Below are 21,954 nucleotides of genomic sequence, written 5' to 3' on the forward strand. Positions count from 1 at the left end.
TGACTGCCATTATCAGCTTGTTTGATATTGGCATTCTGAGGCAATTTAAAACTATCTTCATGTTTACTGACAACCAGCTTACTCTCAAACAAACATATAAGGTATATAAGAGAAGTATTTATACAATGTCACTGGAGGCAAAGCTCTCACATAGAAGTACTCCTAATGTCAATCAGGTTGTCAGTAGTACACACACTGTACCAATCACACACAATACAAAGCAGGCCCACATATGCTGAGATACTTAAATGTCTTTCGGCTTTTCCTGGTTAGCATTCGCCACAGCGGAACTCTGGTCCGCTAATGATTGGCAATGGATTTTTACAGTGCCGAGTTGCCAGCCCAACTCCCGACCTTCAGAGAAGGCACACCCATTCATGCACGCACCTACCTGCATGTCTTTAAACATCACGCGACTGTGGGGAGGACATGCAGACTCCACACAGAAGGTGCACCAGCTGAGAATTGAACGGGAGAACCTCTTGCTGTGAGATGACAACGCTAACCACTGCACCACTGCGGCCACCTATGCTGAGGTACTTAAATGTAACTTTCCTAAACCCCAGACACCTCCTATATGAAGTACACATAACAAATACCCTCAGCAGCCCTGAATGCACTCTTTCAAAATAACACCCACATCAGCACATACAGCCATGACTCATGGAGCCTGTACTTCTAAGCCCATAAAGCAAGTCATCACGCAATCCAACATTCTGGTCATTGGAGACTCCACTGCAAGACACACTGCTGTCCCTCTCACCAAGATGAGTAAGGAGAAAGTCATGGCCATTTGCTTATTAGGGGCCAGGATCCACCACATTATGTATGCACTCGGGTCAAATAACTCAGTCATAGTCCATATGTGTAAATGACCCAAGACATACCTCCCTAGACTATATGAAGAGGGACATCATGGCACTCTCAGAATATGTGTCCCAGGCTGTTATTAGCCTAGCATTGAGCAGCACTCTGTCATCACCAAGGATGATGCCACAAAATGAACAGAAGATGACTGACTTTAATAACTGACTTAGATGCTGGTGCTACTCTAATGGATTGCAATATTTGTCAGCATGGAAAGGGTTGGTCAACAAACCATGCCGCTTTGCCAGATATAGTATATATCCTTCCCATCTAAGCTTTCAAATGTAGAATAAAACATTGTCTTTCCCCATTTTGCCTTTTTAGGCAAAGGCAAACTGAAAGTACGATGTAGCAAATCAAATCCCAAAACATCTAAAGGTGGTACAGCTCACCGCTAGGAGTTTAAACAAGAAACGCCACTCCACGCAAGGTCTCCTCAGCCTAGAGAATACTGACATCTACGCAGTCACTGAGACATAGCTTACAGCTGTGGGCAGCACAGCATCAGTGCAAGGCTATAATGCCTTGCACACATTTAGACCAGCTACTCCACAGACAGAGACTAAAGGTGGAGGGGTCTTGATTTACATAAAAAATAAATATACCTCAAGGCTGGTCAAACAGGACACTGCACTTGAGCTTGTTTACATTCAAATCACCATAGGGAAAATCACATACCACTTAGTTGCAAGCTATAGGTCCCCCTCTATGACCCAAGAAAGCAATAACATGTATTTACGCTTACTGGAAACACTCACCATCCAACCCAATAGCGTATTCATATGTGATTTTAATTACCCCACTATTAATATGGAATTGTATACAAACCAAATCTGCAGGCACAGTGGCTCCTGCACTTTGTAAACAGAAATTCCCTGGACCCGATTGTCAATATGCTGGCCAGGGATGCAAACATACTGAATCTAGTCCTCACTAATATGAGAGAGTGCTACATACCCCTAGTATAATGCCCTCTCTGGTAAGTACAGACCACAGAACAATCTCCTTTGAAGTAAAAATAAAACTCGGAAACCACAGCTAACCTTGGAATGTTCAAAAACAACTCTAAAGCTATCATCCTACTATTAAGTGATAACCTGGCAAACTATCAAGCCCCCATGAACCCTGAGAACACTGCTGCTTACTTGGAACTGTTTACAGCAACCCACACAAGCATGCTAACAACTGCATAATGACAACTGTATCCAGCATGAATAATTACAGATCTAAGTAAAAAAAAACAAGCCACCCTGGCAGAATCACAACATCAGTAGGTTGTACAACACAAAGAAGAAAATCATGGCAAAAATTGGGAGGTGTAGCACCCAGCCAGATAAAAGTACTTTTGTCAAAATAAATGGACACCTCAGAAGAAAAATAAAGCCTATCAAAGCCACATTTTATATAAATTTGGCTTTCCAGTCCAAGGACAACTGCAAGGCATTCTTTAGCTATGCCCGCAACCTCAAAGGCAATACACAGTTGTGCAGAGCTCATTGTAAATGGAGCAACATGGACTGAGACAAAAGATAAAGCAAACCTACTGGCAAACAAATATAACATCCCCTATTATCACTAGGGAACAGATACTCAATGCGCTTTCTAAGGCCAAGAACACTACATTGATGGGCCCAGACAATATCTCAGGATGCATTCTAAATAACATGAAATTGCTCCTTTTTGGCATTTACTTCTCTGAAGACAAGGCCAATGTCAAGGACAACTAGCTGGTCAAATTTGCAGACAACTGTAAAACAGGATTTGTGATAGAATCCCCCACTGACACTAATGTTCTACAGCAAGGACTGACAGAAGCAAATAACTTGTGCCAGAGCCATGGACTAAAACTAAATGCTATGAAATGCATACTGGTATCCTTCAGGAAGTCATCTACCCCTGGTAGCTATCATATAGACAACACACCACTAAGGGTCGACCCAGCAGTCATGGACTTGGAGACACACATAGACAGTAATCTAGCCTTTGATCATAATTTGTTTACAGTACTCAGGAAATCATTCTATGTTGTGCTGCCTGTAAACAAAGATATGGCATCTATGCCAAGGAGGTCATTGTTGCACTGTATTCAGCATTCATCAGACCTATCATTGAGTACAATGCCCCTTTTGTATATACCTAACCAGGCACATCTAACAACTGGAACAGCCACTGAGGTTCCTCACTAAAAGAATACAGGGTGTAAGTAAAATGTCTGTGGTACAGGGAATAAGTAACATATTCTGTGCAGATTACCTCAAAGCTCTAGTCCTGTATTCTGTCTCCTACAGGCTGTTTAGGAGAGATCTATACCTGGCAAACAATGCAGTGTCACATCCCTCTCTGATAGACATCTTGCATATCGACAAAACAAACAGGACCAGAATTGGCCATTCTAAAGACTTAAACCTTCCCTGTGATATAAATAGGACCTGCTGGAGAGATGGGTATGTATCCAAGAGATTACCACTTCTCTGAAACAGGTTCTTCATCCATGTAAAGCAGAGTTTTTCCCTAACCCAATTCAAGTGTGACTTGGACAACTGGATGGGGAACAGGAAATTCATTCCTCGTTTGGCTCCTATGTCTCTGATGGACACAGTCAGCTGGTAAGTGGTTCATCTCCCAGGTCCCAGGATTGAAAAGGCCTTAGTGGTCTTTAGTCTAGTATATACCTCTGAGCCTATGAATCCATGTGCCACATAGATGTGGATGTAGGTCTATGTGTTTTGTCTTATTAAATATCCCCTTAAGATGGTCTAGAAATAAATCAGCATGAGGTTGAAAATATGCCGAAAATGTCAATCCACAGGCAAATTTCTTCCAAGACAGTAACCGTTAATTAATAAGTTTGAGTACTTTCATCTATTCATAACACATACTTCTTCAGAATGAATAAATGCATCTAGTCATGCTTCCTTATATAGTGAAAGTCACATGATGTGTGATGTAAATGGAATTACTTAATATCCATTTGCTTATATTTCAACAGGCTATAGAGATAGTGTCATTAATAGCTGTAGGTTAGTCAGCATTCAAAGTCATTTGTCAAAATAACTCCCTCCTCAGGAACAAATTAGACCAGTCCCCACCTGTGGAGTTATAGTTAACTTTTTCCAATATAAAACAGACAAATGTATTACAATCAGGGAACATCTACTTATGTCTAGCTAAGGCATTGTTCTTATCCTGTTTTTAATAGTATTAATATACTGATAAATCGTTAGTTTGAGACCTTTCTCAGTTTTGCCTACATAAAATGCAGAGCAGTATAAACAGTTTGCTACATATACCACTCCCTTGGTGGTGCAATTGTACCAACATTTCCAAGACAATATCGTAGGTTTATCTCCTACAGATAGAAAAGTGCCTTCATTAACAAGCCTACATTGCTTGCATATGCCACACTTAAACATAACTGACAATTAAAACCAGATTTAAAAATGAACTGGGGTCCTACGCCAAATCTGTTAGCAATGTCCTCACTCAATGTTATAACAGGCCGAAGTTGTTTAATATTATTTTGTATTGTTATCACATCAGTAGAAAATCCTAGGCAGAGTGCCTTAGAGTATTGTGCTGTGCACTCTTATCATTGGTGCTATAAATGCCACACAAAATGATAGAAGCAAAATTGGTATTTCCCCTGGGAGTCACCTCTGAATAACATAATCTACTAAACAGGTGGGGTGCTACCTATATACAAACACATTTTTAAAAAAAATATGTACTTCTTAACAAACATGTCATAATTTGATATCATCCTAGAAATCCCTCCAAACTGCCCTTTCTCTATATTTCTTTTCATCCAGTGTGGGTGATTATTAGTGAAATGTAGGTAGGAGTTGCTAAAAGAATTGTTTTCAGTCCACACTGGATGATATTCCTCTTTCTTTATGACATTTGCCAAGTTACATATCCAGAAAATTAATAAAATCATACGATGCTCTGTTAATGTTGCCTCTGCCTTTCTCTTTACACTCATTATGGAAATATGAACTGACAACACATCTTAGCATTATTTTTCTTGTGATTACTGCCCAAGGATTATAAATATGAGTTAAAGATATTACTGCATGTTACATTTTGAATACAGCTAAATCAGTTCCACTGCTACCCCAGTGAGTTCCCGCTCTTTATTTAAGACAATTTAGGAAGCAGAATAGTACTTACAGCTGAATTCCACTAAAGAAGGAACCAAACAGTCCAATCATTCCCAGGAATTCGACCCGGCTTAAGTTTTTCACAATGTATTCTTCACAGACATTGGAAATGCCGTACAGTGTGGCTCCAGCCAGCACTAGAAGGTCCCCTAGCAGCTTGTTTTCTCCTGATAAAAGAGAAAATGATTAGAAAGGACAGAAAAAACACTTGATACTAAAAACAAATCTCTGGGATAGAACTGAAATACAAATAGCCATGATACTATATCATCTCTCACAAGCAAACTAGGTACCAAAGGACTTACAGTGCTACTGACATTTTTCAAATTAATGCACAATGAAAACTGTTTCTAATGACAAAATGCAACGTTTATATCCAAGTTCACCAAAATGTTAATTTTCTAGAAATACAGAATGCAAAACAACAAAATGGAAGTTTTTTAGTAACAACTCCAACATCTCATATGGGTAGTCTATAAGAATATGTTGTATATTCTGCTGTCATACAACTGTGAGGTGTCTCTGTGCTACACCTACTCTGTCTTCTCTCTATGAACAGCGTTTGTATTGTACAATCCACAATAAACAATCTCCTTTATACCAAGCCATTATACACCCAGTGCTAATCACTATGGTATGATCCACGATAAACAATCTCCTTTACACCAACCTATTATTATACACACAGTGATAATTACTATGGTATGAACCACAATAAACAATCTCCTGTACACTAACCTATTACTATACACCCAGTGATAATCATTATACCATTTGCAGAAATCTCACTGAAAGCTTAATCAAACCACACAGATTGCCTTCCAAATCTTGCAGTAAATCAAACTTTTCCAAAACAAGTTTCATGCTGTTCAGCAGACATAATAACCTAGCTACACTAACCATATTTCAACCCATCCCAAAAACTGTCATTCAATCATTAGATTGTGTGTATCAGATTAAATCCCTCTTTGCATGGCTTGATCCTTTCTTATCATTAGAATGTTAAGTACCAGATTAAATACATCAGTATAGGGATTCTTATCCAACAAATTACATATAAACAACAGCATCTCTAAACCTGAAGTAGAAAAAAAACAGAAAAAAAATACAAAATAAACATTAATTCCCCTAATTCCAAGAACGTCTTAAGTCAACATCACCATAATGTCCAGTCCTAACTCAAACGGTACCAATAATAACCAACTCATCAAAAATATTCAGAAACTATAAATTTGTTTAAGCACAGCCAGTAACTGGCTGTGCTCCTCTTACACAGCACTGTCTAATGTCAGTTAATCCAAGTATGCTGCCAATTCACTTACAAGTCACTTATACATTAGCCACCTTAATTTATAGGAAATTAAACTTTAATCAGTGATGATCTTTGACAGAATTCATACAATGCAAAAAAATAAATAAAATTTCTGTGCACTACAGCCATCCACAAACTCACAAATTACTCTCCATGTATCAGTAATGCCTTTTCATACACAAAAGGTCTACTTCTCACTGCTGCATACTGTTGCTCACATGACAATCCTACCCACCTTTAAAAGAAAATTAAATGCATAATTATTTAGTCAGGCAACCTGCATATAATGAAAAGAAAGCCTGTAGCTTAACATCTTTAGTTAATGACAACAGATTAGGCTCATATACCACTTCCATAAAAACAAAATTTAGGAAGAGAAGCATCCTTCAGCATACATTCAAGCTCTAAAACATAAATTCATCCATCCTTAATGTGCCTTTAGTAGACACTGTAATACTTCAGAATGAATGTATATCTGAAAGCAACCAATATGAAAAAACATGTAATATATGTAATGTGTGTGATATGTGCCCAGCTGCCTTACATGTGTGATTGAACTACACATGGCTAGTTTCTTGTAACAATGTTTGGATCATTATGGCCCAGTAGACTTAAGTAGAACTAAAATAAAACTCAAACGAATCATACAGCAAACAGCAGTATTCTTGTATAATGGCCCTGAATAGGGACACTAAAGTGGAACTGAGCAGTGGATCATAGATAAAGGCTATGAAGACACTAGTCCATTTTTGCTCGTACCTGTTACTAGAAAATCCTCGACTTATTAATGCCAACTTACAGAAACTCAACTGAGAGTGTCAGTTTCTGAAACAGTGTTGTCTACGTGGCATACTGTTAAGTTTAGGTTTTGAACTTTTGAAACAAAATGTAAAAGGATTAATATGTCACACTTTGAATAAATGCAACTATATGTAAACTAACATTAGCAAAACAGAAAATCAGCAGTCATTTTTATGTATAGCACATATGTGAGTGCTCAGCATATCAGTAGATCATTTTAATGACCTTCTATATTCAGAAGTTACATTGTGCTCCTTCAGGTACCATCTAAATGACTAGTTCTTTGTCTGACCTTGACTATGCATTATCAGGGCAAGTGCACCAAGAGATATGTATACCAGAGATAACAGGGCACCCCCAGCACCAGTATCCTCAGTTCTTGCCAAGTGTCAGAAATAACACAAACAGAACTTGTAATTTCACTGACTGAAGACAAAGTGGGTGCTCTTCTATCCACAGAGAAACCTGTTTGAAGTATGCATACTCCTAGTGGAAGCCTTCCTGTCAGCCTGTATCAACTCTTAAGATTTCTGTAAAATGGGTTGGAAGAATAGGAGATGGTATTAATGAAGTCATGAGAGACAAGCAGTCATAATGTTCAGGCAGGAAAAGGTAGAGGAGAGCACACAAGCCAGTGCACCTGAAAACAGCTCCCCTCAGGCTACTCCAGTGTCATTAGAATGGACCTGGGCTTTCGTGCTTATGATAGGGAATCATACGAAACAGAGAAATAACATGGAGAATGCATCTACTGCTTATTCACTTTGCCCTGTTGATGGCAGCAGAAACACAGCTGACCGCTATTATACAAGATCAACCTCTCTGTTGCTTCATGCAGTGAAGAATACCTAGAAATTGCTTTGATACAACCGATCCTTCACAACAGGGCTTGTGCTGCAACTTAGGGCTTCAGAGAAGACGTCTGACTTTCCTTCTGTATGAACAGCCAAAATGAAAGTGTACCAGTTAATGGCCTACTACTATTTTGGCATGCCTTCCCAGGAAAAAGGAAGAAACATGTATTTCTCTGCTTGCTCATTTGCATACTACTACTACCTGAATGATTGACTTCACTGGGCTGGGGAGAAACTTATTTTCAAAAGGTCCCTAAAGTCCTGGATTACTACAAATACACCATTCAGCTCTAGAAAGCAGATGCCTAACTGCTTCCTGAAGTTGTTCCACAACCTTTCACCATGTCTGCCCAAATGGGGACCCCAAATAGCCGGTTATCTATTCATCATCAGAAACAGGGTTATGACTGGCAGAAAAGAGGAAAACACTCATCCAAATTGTTGAATCATGCTCACTTGTCTCAAAGGTGGTTGAGATTTGACAACTGGATCAGAAATAAAGGAGAATGATGGTTCACAAACAGGGCTTCCTTATATGAAGTCCTCTGCACCAACTACCATGTAAAGACTTCTTCGTCTTGGAAGAGTTGCAGCTGCATTAATAAGGAACAACATAGCTCCATCAATGCGAGGGATGCAAAATTATATGGGCTGTGATTTTTTTTTTTACCTATTAGGCCAAATCTCTGATCTCATGACCCTATCCAGGAAAAGAAATGACCAACACTGCAGTGTATTCAGGATAGCTCCACTGAATGGACTCTCCTGTATAGGGCACAAAGAGGACCTCCCACCAGCAAATGTTAATCCATAGTGGCTACATAGCACCAAAGCCTAAGCTAGGACCACTCAGTAGATACCATCTGGAACCATGCGTAGGTGCCCTCATGACTTAATTATCCGTGTATGGAAACAAATGCATGTAATTTTCCGTGTATGGAAACAAATGCATGTCTGCTGAATCAGCAGCTACCACCGTTTACATGCTAGAGGGAAAGCTAAAGAGCAGCACTTTTATTAATAATATAATGCTACTAACGTAGGGCACAGAAGCCTCTCGTGGGGTTCCCATACATCAACAAGCTACTAAGCATCTATTAGGTCCAGGGATACTGTCAGTTAATTCACAGGCTGAAGAATATCTATGCAAAACATTATATGATGTTGTGACCAAAGCTGCTGAGATCTAGAACTGTACTGCCATCTCCTCAGCCCAAATGTGTTTGGGAAGGTCAGCAGGTAAGAGTAAACCCTTGTGGCTTGAGCCTCTACAGACACTTTCTCTACAGCCCATTCCAGAAGCACTGCCTTCTACCACCATGCATTTGTTTATAAGAAGGAAGGGATAAAAGTAAAACTTGTTTGCTTGAGTAGCTGCAGACACTATCTCTGCAACCAACTTTAGAAGCAATGGCTTGGAATATCCTGACAACTCCTCTAAGAAAGTCTAGTTTTTCATAAGAGGCCACATCAGTAAAGAACCTAACAGCTCCAGAGCATGGATGGCATTCAAGACCTTCCTGGCCTGGGACTGGGGCAAGATCACAGAACCAGAGTCCCATTATCACATTTAGCTAGCAGTCACTATTCCTTAATGACCACCTAGAGAGTCTGTATCTTGGGTGGCTTCAGGAGGTCAAATGACAGACACTAGAGCCTGATGTTTGACAGGAAATCCAGATCTATGTAAATTCATAGGCTCATAGCTGTATACTAGTCTAACAACCACTGAGGCCTTGATACGCCTAGCCATGCAGCCCAACTGTATCCCAAGAGTTATTGTGCCTTAGAGGTTATTTTAAGAGGTGTATGTTACCTTGGGTCTGATTTGATGGCTTCCTCTGTCCATCAGAGACATAGGTGACAGACCAGGGATGAATTTTCTGATTTCCCATCCACTGCTCCAGGTTGTCTTTGAATAGGGTTAGGGAAGGCCAATGTTTCACATGGCGGGGAAGCCTGTTTCAGAGAATGGGGATTCTCAGAGATACATACCTGTCCCTCCAACATCTTCTAGTTAAGTGAGAAAAAGGCATTCAGATTGCTAATTGATTCAAAGCACTGCCTGGTTAAGGGACTTGCTCCATGTCTTACAGTAGGAAAATGAAGGAGGGCAGATTCAAATCATGCACCCTTGCCACAGGAAGCTGTTCATTAACAAACTGGAGCTTTAGTCCTCTGCACCAACCTCCATGTAAAGGCCTAAAGGCCTCTTCCTCTTGCAGCATTTAACTGTCTACCATAGGAAGACGTAACACCGGGAGCAATGTACATGTCTGCTATAAATATCAAGTATTATCCCTTTCTGAAAATCCTTGGCAATCTCCCATGATAATTCTTCATAACTGACCTCCTCCAGAACAGAACATTTAAGGTCTACAGGAGACAGCACATCAGTTATAGTAAGACTTCAGTGGGCCAAATGAAACCTCACTGCAGCTGCTGTAGACATAATTTTAATGGATTGCACTCAGGAAGAGATTAAATTTAATTCTTGTTTCTTTATCTGAGCTCAATGTACTAACTGTTTACTGCATTTACTCGCAAACTGAAACCTTGATGAATTAAGGCATGTTTATTGGTACCGGCTGCTACAAATTACTTGCAAACTGCTGTTGATATTGTATCCCCCCCCCCCCCCCCACAGTACAATATCCTTAGACTGGACTGGATCTCCAGGAAAGGTGGCGGGGTAGCTGTACTATAAAAGTCTACCCTAACAATACCAATTGACACCCAACAGCCATCCCAGTTTGGCAATGCAGAAATTTTCATTACTAAACTAATGATAAACAAAAATAAATGCAGATACATTGTCTGCATTTATATTCCACCCGACAAGAATGATAATACTCTAGAAAATATCTTACATTGGCTAGCTTCTAACTATCCCCAGGAAACCATTGTCTTGGGAGACTTTAGCATTGATTGGAACACCTGTTCCTCTGAAACTCCCTCCACCTATTTAAATCTCCATGGGTTTACTCAGATCATTGCCACCCCCACCAGATTTAGCAAAAATAGAGTCAAAGATAGTATCCTCAATTGGATACTTATTAACAGCCACACCCAAAAGTACAAGTCAGGTACATTACCCGATGATCTAAGTGATCACTTCCTTACCTATATTATTAGGCTCAAAGCCGACATTCCCAACCAGCCCACCTACAAAACTATGAGAAATGTCAGGAACTTTAACCTTGACAACTTCCAAAAAGAACTCAAAGCATGTAATTGGAATGTCTTGAAATGACTCCCATTACAAGAAGCAGTTGAGTACTTCAATACCAGATTTCTGGCTATCCTTGACCACCATGCTCCTACCTGTACCATCCATGTAAAAGCCACGGTTGCACTGTGGCTATCTAAAGAAACAAAAAGCAAAATTAAATGAAGAAACAATGCCTGGGCCAGGTGTCATGTTATCAAAGCCCCTATGGACCAAGTCAGATACTGGCAGCTAAGGAACCAGATCAAAAAATCTGTCATTCTAGACAAAAAAAAAATCACTACACCCTCCCACAACAAAAATATCAGCTAAACCCTAAAAAGTTCTGGGTTGGTATTAACAATCTTCTCCATCCAGGCCATTCCACCACTCCTACCCCATCAGCTGCCCTTGATAAATCCCCTGTTGAAACTGCAAACAGCTTCAACATCTTTCCTGAAACTATCCAGTCTCTAGCTACCCATCTCACTCCATCGGACACAAACACCAGCTCTGGCACATCTAGCCTTGATCCACCCAGCACCCAACCCACCTTTACCTTTCAAACCATACCTACCAAGTTGATCCAGACCTTAATCAAAAAGCTAAAACCTACTACACTAGCTGCCGACCACCTTCCAGCTGAATATCTTTAAAAAGCAGCTGATGCCATAGCACTACCCATTTCTATTATGATCAACAGATCCATCTCATAAGGATTCATTCCAGCAATATGGAAAATATCACATTATACCTCTCCATAAAGGAGGAAGTTCCACAGAATTATCTAACTTTAGACCTATAGCCATTCTTTCACCACTAGCTAAAATCATGGAAAGATGCAACACAAACAAATCAAGCACTTTCTTATTCAAAATGGAAAGCTCGCCGACTCTCAGCACGGCTTTAGGCCATTCCACAGTACCACCACGGCTCTTCTGTCTTTCTCTAATGTCATCAATCTTCATCGTAACAACAACAAACTATCTTCGGCACTCTTCCTAGATTTCTCAAAAGCTTTCAATATGGTCAACCATCAGCTACTGCTCAATACCCTACAAACCATCGGTTTAGACCAACATGCAATACAATGGTTTCACTCATACCTAAACGGTAGACAGCAGGCTGTATTATGGCAGAGCAAGCTGTCAGCCCAACTTCCTCTAACCATAAGGTGTCCCACAAGGGTCCATACTAGGTCCCCTTCTTTTCTCTATCTTTATCAATGATCTGCACACCACCATCCCAGGAGCTACCTGTATCCAATATGCAGAAGACAATGCTAATATGTGCCGCCTCCTCTCCTACACAACTTCTAACCCTCACCCAGACCACTTTCAGCATGGTAGAAACATGGCTAGCTAATCACCGCCTGCTTCTAAATCCTAACAAAACCAAGCTACTACTTTTCTCCCCTAACCATAGAATTCCTCCTCCTTCCTTCAACATCAAATTTAGCAATGACACCATTATCTCCCCTGTTGACCATACAAAGCTTCTAGGTGTAATAATAGGCAATAACCTTAAATTTGATAAACATGTCAATCACACTATTAAGTCCATTAACAAAAAACTTGGCTCCCTGTACAGAGCCAAACCTTTCCTCACCCCCACCTCCCCCACCCCCATCTAGGGTAGCTATTGCAAGATCACACCTCCTCTCTACCCTTATGTATGCCTCCCCTGTACTCACCAACCTATCCAAAACCAATCTCAACAAATTATCAGGATGTTACAGTCATATAGCCAGATTCACTATAGGCATGGCTTTTAGGACCCACCACTGACAGAACCTCAAAGCACTGGGATGGCTAGAGTATCCTACCCTTCTACAGTTCAACCAGCTTATAGTAGCGCATAAAATACTCCATCAACCTGATAACACCCCTGCCCTCAAAAATATTCTCACCCCTCATAGTGCCCCCAGGTCATTACGCTCAGCTGATAAACTAATGATACTGACCCAAAAATCCAACAACTCTGCAGGCGATGCTATATTTGCCAACTCAACCGGTAAAATCTGGAATCTACTCCCTACTACCATTACCAAGGAAACCTCACTACCCCTATTTAAAAGAGAACTCAAAAAATACCTCACATCTCATTGCTGTGCTCTTTTTCTAAACCGAACAACTTCACTAATACATATCTTACTACCCAACCTGCTGTTTAGCCAAGTATCTATGCCTCATAGCATTTGAATGTCTGGGCATTGTGAATTATGAGATCTGATTGTATTCTATGTTCACATTTTCTGTTACGTTTTTGCCAATCAGATGTAAGTCTGCACATTGTGGATATCGATATCTGCCTGTATTCTTTGTCTATATTTTTCTAAACATGCCTGCCTGAGTTTATCACTCAGTGATGGTATGTACTGTCTCTTTTTTGGTATGTGGAGCTTTTCTCCTCAGGCCTCTGCTGAAAATGGACATATATCCAGTCAGACTATCCCGTTCAACAAATGTAAAATAAAATAAAATAAATAGATTAGCCAAAGCCTAGTCCACTAGGAACGGCTGAAACTAGACAGACATCACACATAACTGAGTGCCCAAGGTTATATTTTTATTACAACAACAAACAGAAACAAAATTAACATACATTGGATACTGGTAGGCAGAGTGATAAATATTCATAAAACAGTTATAATATAGGATGTCACAAGTGGAAGCCTTTCTGATACTTGCTAGTTTAAAGCGTAAATTCAATAGCAAACAAGATGTGGTATTAGACTAAAGATTATAAACGCAGTATGCTCGTCTGTGAAAATTTAGCCAAGTGTGATTGGACACTATCATGTAATAGACAATACTGATTATGTACATTAGCAGACAATTTAACAATAGTTATGAATAAGTTGCACTTCTATAAGAAAAGACTCTTGTTAAAGGTAGGAAAGTCCCATTTTTAAATAAAGAATTTTGGAAGATCATTTTAGAATAAAGAGAGAAATGTTTCATACATCTACAGACTCAACAGAAGCTGAGGATTGATTAGAATGAAGAAAGGTAGACACTGTTTTAAGGTCTTAGTTAAAAGGAAGGAATTACTCACTGGTGTACAGGATTTCATGAATCCAATGGAATTTCAATAAACCTATAGAAAGATACAAACATTACTCAAGAAAAAAGAATACTGATGTCTTTTAGCAATACGAAAAGCAAGAGATGAAACAAAAAAAGAAAGCTTATAACTATAACAGGAAACAATTCAAAGAAAGGGGTATTTTTCCTTCTTAACTGAGCAAGAAATATGTCAAGAAGTTAAAGCGACCACAACACATCCCAGTATGATCCTTGGATCCAGTAGTACTATAATATTAATATAAACAAGGCAGTTGTTTAGTGATGTCATTGTCATCACCTATACTGGACAGCAGTGGCTTTGTCAGTATGATGACCTGAGGTGGCACCATTCTGGGACTGGAGATTGAGGTTCAGGACAGTAAGCCAGAACTACCTTATGTTTATTTCTGTGTACTACCATTGGCTTCTGTCATATAGTGTTTTGTAAAGGCATGCTTAACAGAACCTGCTTTGTCTTGCAGTTGTGAAGGAACATCACCTAAGCATGGTTGGGGAATACAGAAGTTGGAATCACCTCTCCTGCCAGTGGGGGATTGCTGTGCTCTAGGTTAGTGCACTGTGCAGTCACAATTTTGTGTGTCTCATCTGTGTGTGTGTGTGTGTGTGTGTGTGTGTGTGTGTGTGTGTGTGTGTGTGTGTGTGTGTGTGTGTGTGTGTGCGCGTGTGTGTGTTTCACATTTTGCTACAGCACTGCTCTTAGGTTTGAAGATTCACAGATGTGTACTAGACTAATGATACTATGGCTATTTTAAGCCTGGGCATGCATCCCATATCTCTGACAAGTTCTGTTACTCTTGGTTGTGTAAGCAGGGGCTTAGGAAATTAAATATTTACAAGTAGGGGCTTGGGAGATGAAGCATTTACTTAACATTTACAAGTAGGGGCCTGGGAGATGAAACATTTACTCAGTTGTGCAATGAATGCTTACATGGAATGAGATTTGTGGTACACAATATGATGCCATTTTGCAATATCATTTGGCATTTACAATCTTGTAAGGCAGAGACTGCACATACAGGGAATTTGCATGGTGTGTGAAAGAGACAAAGATGTGTTATTATCACCTTCATGCTCGCTTCAGGGGGCAACTTCAAAGTAAAAATGTAGCTACTTGACATGATTTGGACCTCATGTTTACAAATATGTAGGTATCTGATAGTCTGGCAAGCCATACTAATGCCTCTGTGGTGACCAGAAGTAAAGCTGTCCTGATCTGCAGGAAAGGCATCTGATGTTCAAAGAGAATGTCCAGAGATGTGCTGTTAATGCAAGTGTGATATTTTGGAGGGTGTTGTTTTGGCTTCAAGATGAACACATAACCCTCAAGGAGTTACAACCAATGTGTTCACGTTTATCTTTCAGCTTGAGAGGAGACACATCTCAGCAGGACGGAGTGTCAGAGAAAGCAGGAATAGTAATCTGCAAGATGGGGTATGTATGACTGTTATTTGCCTTAATGTTCAGAATGATTTTTTTAATTTTAATACCATCCAGTACATTACATTCATGTGCAATCTTCATGCATGGTGCACCTTATCTCATCAATGATTGGCTATGTCATTCCCTACCTTATGGCTGTACTTTCCCCATGATTTCCCTTTGGACTCACCTCTTCCTACCTCCAGGTATAATTTTCACTCTTTTCATATTCTAATAATACCTCTTTCAGATGATTTTTCATATTCCCTCCCACCTCTCTTCATTCTTATCAGTTTTAGTCATCTTCTTCCCACGACCAGAAACTTCTTGTGTAATTTCTTCTCCCATACCGTTTTTGTCACCTTCCAACTTTGAGTGATGATGGCTTTAACTTCTGAACTAAACTATCGAATAACATTAATTTTTCTTTCATTACAGATGTTGTCCTCTTTCTGTTTGTCCCCATATTAAGAATTTATACATATGCTTCCTTTTGATATATGCCTCCCCAAATCTTTTGTGTCTGCTTCTAGGTGTCTTATCCAGCCGCAGTCCCAGAACATGAGCACCATTCCTGCCTCTTCCTTCTAACACTTCCAGTCTCTACTATCCTGCTTTCTGCCTTCCTTTACTAATCTCATGGGGGTTATATACCATCTATGCAGTATTCACAAGCTTTGATCTCCTGCCAAAATGTTTAGTGTAAAGGTGTATTCCCTCTCATTTTGATGTCTTTTCCTTCAATATCCAGCCACCCTCCCTCCCTCTTTCTTTTTCTTTCTTGTTATTCATTCATGGGTCTAGTTATTTTCTCATCTTTTTTATATAATATTATTCCATACAACCTGTGTTTTTCTGGTTTTATGATAACATTTTAGTTCAGCCATATTATCTCTATTCCATCTCTTCTTGTTTGTGCCAAGTTTGAAAACAAGTTACGGAAGAATCTCTCTTCACCCCTGTTGGTACATATATGACGCCTGTTGTCCAGGATGTACCTTCAGCCCTTCCTTGCCAGATAATCCATGTGCCTATCTTGCTCTCCTGCCTTTTGTACGTTACTCCCTTTGAGTAATCCTAACATAGTATCTTTTCTCCCTCTCTGATTTTCAGCGTTGATTCTTGTAATACAACAGTGTCTCCCCCATCCTCTTTAGCTTTTCCTGTATTCTCCTTCTCGTGATAGGGTTTGATGAACTCTTAATATTTCACACAATAATCTATATTTTCCTTGTTGTTTCTGTCAAGGCCTCCATGCTTTCCCCATTGGTGTTATCAGGAATAACCCTTTCTCCGTGCCTATACTTGAAACTGAATGTTGTGTTCTTTGGCAGTTGTCTACACTCAGACCCCTCCACCCTCTTCCTGGCCTCTACTTTCCTGCCATTTGCTCTTTTCATGCATGGGAATGCCCTGGATATAGGCGTTTTAAAACTTTATTTTTTTCCTTTTCAGTGTCTATCACAGTGAATACTGATGTCACAATCTTTTTATATTACAGTATTTTGATGTTGTTGCTCACCGGTCTGGTGTGCCAGCATCAATGATAGTCAAACATTGTTTTCTTTTATTGCAGTCTTAAAGCTCTTTACTATGCAACTTATCCACTACCATTCCTTTATTTCAAACTTGTCTATAGGCCATTTTTTTACCGTTATTTTTCCCGTTTCCTCTGCGCATGCATTTTTAGCCCTTCCATTCTTACATGATTAATAACTACTTATTTCTGTTTTCTTACGCTTGAATATTAAACTTGAGTTTTCTGCAGTCTATTTTACATCTTATTTTACATCTTTAAGTAGTCATGAATAATATATCTCTTACCTTGGAGGCTTGCCCCTATGCCCACCTTGACTGCATTACCTGACAATGCCCTGGAAATTTCATCAGTTCCACCCAGTGTCCAAAACTGCAAATAATTTTTATTTTTGTTATTTTAAAACGTAGTTGCATTTGAAGTTTTGGACTACTTTTAGCCGTTTCTGAATGCCGTTTTTGTAACAAACAAAGACGAAGAAAGCCTGTTACTCTCAAGCTGGAGAGAGCAATTCTCCGTCATTCCCTGATTGTGTTTATTTACCTACCATTACGATGGCTAGTCATATAAAACATACATTTAAATGCTGTCTGCATGTCTAGTACATTTAACTTCTTTAGTTGTTCATGCCTGTTTTGGTGTATAAAACACTGGAAAAAAACATTCACAAGAGAAAATAAAATAGGACACTTGTGTGTTTAGCAAATACGTAGCTTAACCTGGAGTATACACCCACTCTTCTTAATGCTGTTGACAAATCCTTGGCTTTCTGGTTTAATAACAATTTACTCTCTAGTTTGAATTGTGTTTTCATTATTTTTTCAACTTCTAGTCTCAGTTGCCTGCCAAAGTCTGTCTTTATATTTACAGCCTGCAGTTAGACTGGTATTGTGCTGACACCCTCCCAACCCTCTCTAGGAGCTAAGATTTGTATTTTTCTTTCATTACAAATGGATTTGGTTCTTACAATATCACACAGATAACAACTCTTCCTAAATATACCTTAAGAAGTATGAGTTTGCTGCATTTGTAAAGACTAGCATTTTATCCAATTTTACTCTGATGCTTTTTACCACTGAGTTTAATGTATGCCTAAATTAATTGTTTTAAATATGGATGCTTAGAGTTAGTGAAGTTTTTCAGTTACTGTTCTGTGGTAATTAAGATCTCCACTGGGAAGGAATATGCCTCACCCCTCCTCTAGGGGGATGCATTAACCAGGTGGATGTTTTACTTTTGATCAGTACTCCCTTCCCATTCCAGCTGGTCCCATCCTAAGTTAGGAGGTCACACCCCTGAGTTAACAAAGAAATTTCTGTGGTAGGTTTACCTTTTCCCACAGCTCTTAGTCAACTGATAACTGGGACTCTATTTAGTAAGGTTACTTGCATTTTGGAACAGTAATACATTTCTTGACCTGTGGAGCCTGAACGTAGCTGACTGGTTGCCTACAGTTCTGCAACTTGTTTGAGGAAAAATTATCTGGTTATTTTATTTATTAATTTACTTATTTACTTATTTTACTTCAATCATCCTAGTTTTATCCTTGCTACATCATCTCGTTATGGTCTGCATTATTTTGCACCCAACCATACTCCCATCTCTATTATCCACCTCTCGTATAATTAAACATACCTCCTCTAAGCCATCCCCCATCTGCTCCTATATCCATAAAGTGAAATGGGTACAAAGTAATCACCCATCGCTTTATCACATTTAACTTTAAGTCATCTTCATTATGTTTTTTGTTGTTTCAATACATCATTATGCTCAGCCTATCCACCTAGGACACCTTTAACTCCATTTACAAGCAAACATAGTTGTACCATCCCTGCATACCTACCTTCCTACCTAAGACTCCTGCAACTCTGTTAAATAACGACAGTTCTGTTCTCCTTTCATATTACCATATTATTTACAGCTACTATCCAACCTCATGCTCTCCATTTTTATATTTTCCTGTCTATCCATATCAAGTAACATGAATCCCAGACTCCTCTTCTCATATATCAAAGTATGAATTCTGAAAAATGTCTCAAACCAATTTCTTACATGTAACATCTAGATCCTTTTAGTTTCATTTGTATTAATTTCTTCTGTTTATATGTAATTCATCCTCCAGTTTCATTTAGTCACACTCTCCCTATATTTCATAACCTCCCCATACCCTAACAACAGCTGAAGCCTATTTCACCATACCAGTCACCATTGTCTAGTCTACCACTTCCCAGTACAAAAAAAACACCCTCATCAGCTGTAGGTACATCCCACCCCCACATGACTTATCTACCCCATCAGGGCTACTATATTCTTAATGATAGCAAACACTAGCCTTACTACTTTTCTCATCTCAGCTTAATCCTCCCAAATTCTGGAGGCAGCAGAGTCCCAGTTCTCCACCATATTATGTCCCACTTAGTTCTACAGGTTTTTTGGTGGCAGCAAAGACCCACTTTACTACCATGCCCTTCTCATGTTTTCTCTAATGTGCCTTTGTTGATAACAAAGTGCCACTTCACAACACTGTTTGTTTTCCACGTCTTTAGAGTCATCAAAGCACACTGTCTTACAAAACTCATTATTTATTTAAACATTAGACCTTTATTAGCAGCAAAACCCACTTTAATTTGTGTTTTTGGTAGCAGCAAAGACCCACCTTACTTTACCGAAGCCCTCTGCTTTACTTTAACCTCAGTGTTTTTCATGGCAGCAAAGGCCCACTGCACTTCCTCTGGCTCCCACTTACATAACTCTAACCCTTTGTTGGTATCATTGACCACGACTACTACTTTACTTGGTCCTTATCAACCGTTAGCCAATAACAGTCTCAATCTTGAAATCTTGAGCAGCACAAAAGGTACTTGCTGCTTTGCCCATTTATGTGAAAGAGCCACTGAATAAGTTAAGAATTCATGTTTCCCAGCACAGATACCTAGTATAAGCTGCTAGTGAGCTGCTTTCTGTGGTCCTGAGTTTGAAATCATAAAGTCAAAGTCAAAGTAAACTTTATTGTCGATCAGATACGCACAGCAGTGCAAGCTGAATGAAATTATGCTGCTTAGGTCCCTGTGCAAGTCATAACAATGAAAAGCATAGTTTGAATGACAGTAAGACTAATGCACATACAGTACTAATTAAAATATTAACAATACAATAAATGACCACAATTTGACAGGAAGACATTAGACAATATAATACTGGTAGGTATTGCAAGACTATGACTTCACATTGTGACTGCTTAGAATATTGCACTTCATCAGCTGTAGTATGATATAGTCTGATGTTCATATTGCACATGTATGGAGTGGTGACTCACTCCTGACTGTTGTACATTAAGGAATTAATAGCATTATTTATTTATTTTATTTATTATTTATTGTCATTTGTTAACCGGGTTAGTCCAACTGGGTGTTTGGCCCATTTCCAGTGTAGACCCGAGGAGAAAAGCTCCAGAACATTTGCATAACAGTACATTGATTGCATGCAGAAGTATAGTACTAACATAGTTGAAGGATTTACGCAGCTGTTAAAATAAAGTTGAGTACAAGCAATAACAAAGTTGAGAACAATTACGAAGCTGTTAATACATAAAATACATAAATGAAGTTCTATCATCAAATTTTTTTTTTTTTTCAGAATGGTGTGTAGCAGTGTGAGACAGGAGAGGGAGACCAGGTGGGATTATGACAAGAGTAAGTCTTGGACCATCGAGAGCATCATTCTAACTGTACCAGTTATTGAAGCATAATAAATCATTCTAACTGTACCAGTTATCGAAGCAATTTGCCAGAGCGATTACTATAGATGATACTTCATTGCAAGTGGCACATTGATCTGATTATTCGCTGACATGCCTGGCATTCATGTCCAGCAGCCTTATGGGTAGAGAGAAGAAGCTCCTGTTCAGTCTAGATGTTTTGCAATGTAAGCTGTGGTACTGCCTGCCCGAGGAAAGGTGAGAGTGCATGCCGTGGGCAAGGTGAGTGAGATCATTCATTATCTTCCTAGCCCTTCACGCATACACAGTCTCATGCAGATCATCCATAGATGGGAGCGAGGAATCAATGACTTTTTCTGCTGTCCTCACTACCCTTAGGAGAGCCCTGGGTCAGATGCTTTGCAGTTACCATACCAAACTATGACGTTATTTGAGAAGATGCTCTCGATGGTCCTACTGTAGAAGATGTTGAGGATGGACTGAGACAGGTTTGCCTTCCTCAGTTTCCATAAGAAGTGCAGACATTGCAGTGCCTTCTTCACTGTGTGGCTAATATGAGTCAACCAGGACAGGTCATCTGAGATGTGCACCCCAGGAACTTGGTATTTTTGACTCTTTCCACTGCCACCCCCTTAATTTTCAGAGGTTGATGTGTTTCCTGAGTTCTCCTGAAGTCCACTATTAATTCTTTAGTCTTGCTTACATTTAAGGCCAGATTATTGCTGTCGGACCAGGCTATGAGGTATTTCTTTTTTGCGTTGTTTGGTTATTATGAGGTGCTCCACTTCACCCCTATAGGCTGTTTCCTCACCATTTCTGACAGGACCTACAACAGTGGTATCATCTGCAAACTTGATGATATTGTTGGATTAATGCATGGTCATGCAGTCGTGTGTCAACATGGTGAACAGCAGAGGACTCAGGACACAGCCCTGAGGGACACCCCTGCTCAGTGTAGTACTGATTGAACTATTTCCCATACATATTTT

At 39.5% G+C, this 21,954-nt stretch overlaps 1 protein-coding gene across 1 annotated transcript in view; it reads right to left on the minus strand.

Annotated features, from left to right (window-relative positions):
• Positions 1-21,954, minus strand: part of SLC35F1 (solute carrier family 35 member F1) — a 1,996,989-nt gene that overhangs the window by 414,153 nt on the left and 1,560,882 nt on the right. The window contains exon 5 of the mRNA XM_044074280.1: positions 5,038-5,194. Coding sequence (XP_043930215.1) covers positions 5,038-5,194 — 157 coding nt within the window. The remainder of the gene's footprint in view (positions 1-5,037; positions 5,195-21,954) is intronic.

This window comes from Protopterus annectens, chromosome 1.part1 (genome assembly GCF_019279795.1).
Source record: "Protopterus annectens isolate FY-2018-M chromosome 1.part1, PAN1.0, whole genome shotgun sequence".
Classification (NCBI taxonomy): Eukaryota; Metazoa; Chordata; order Ceratodontiformes; family Protopteridae; genus Protopterus; species Protopterus annectens.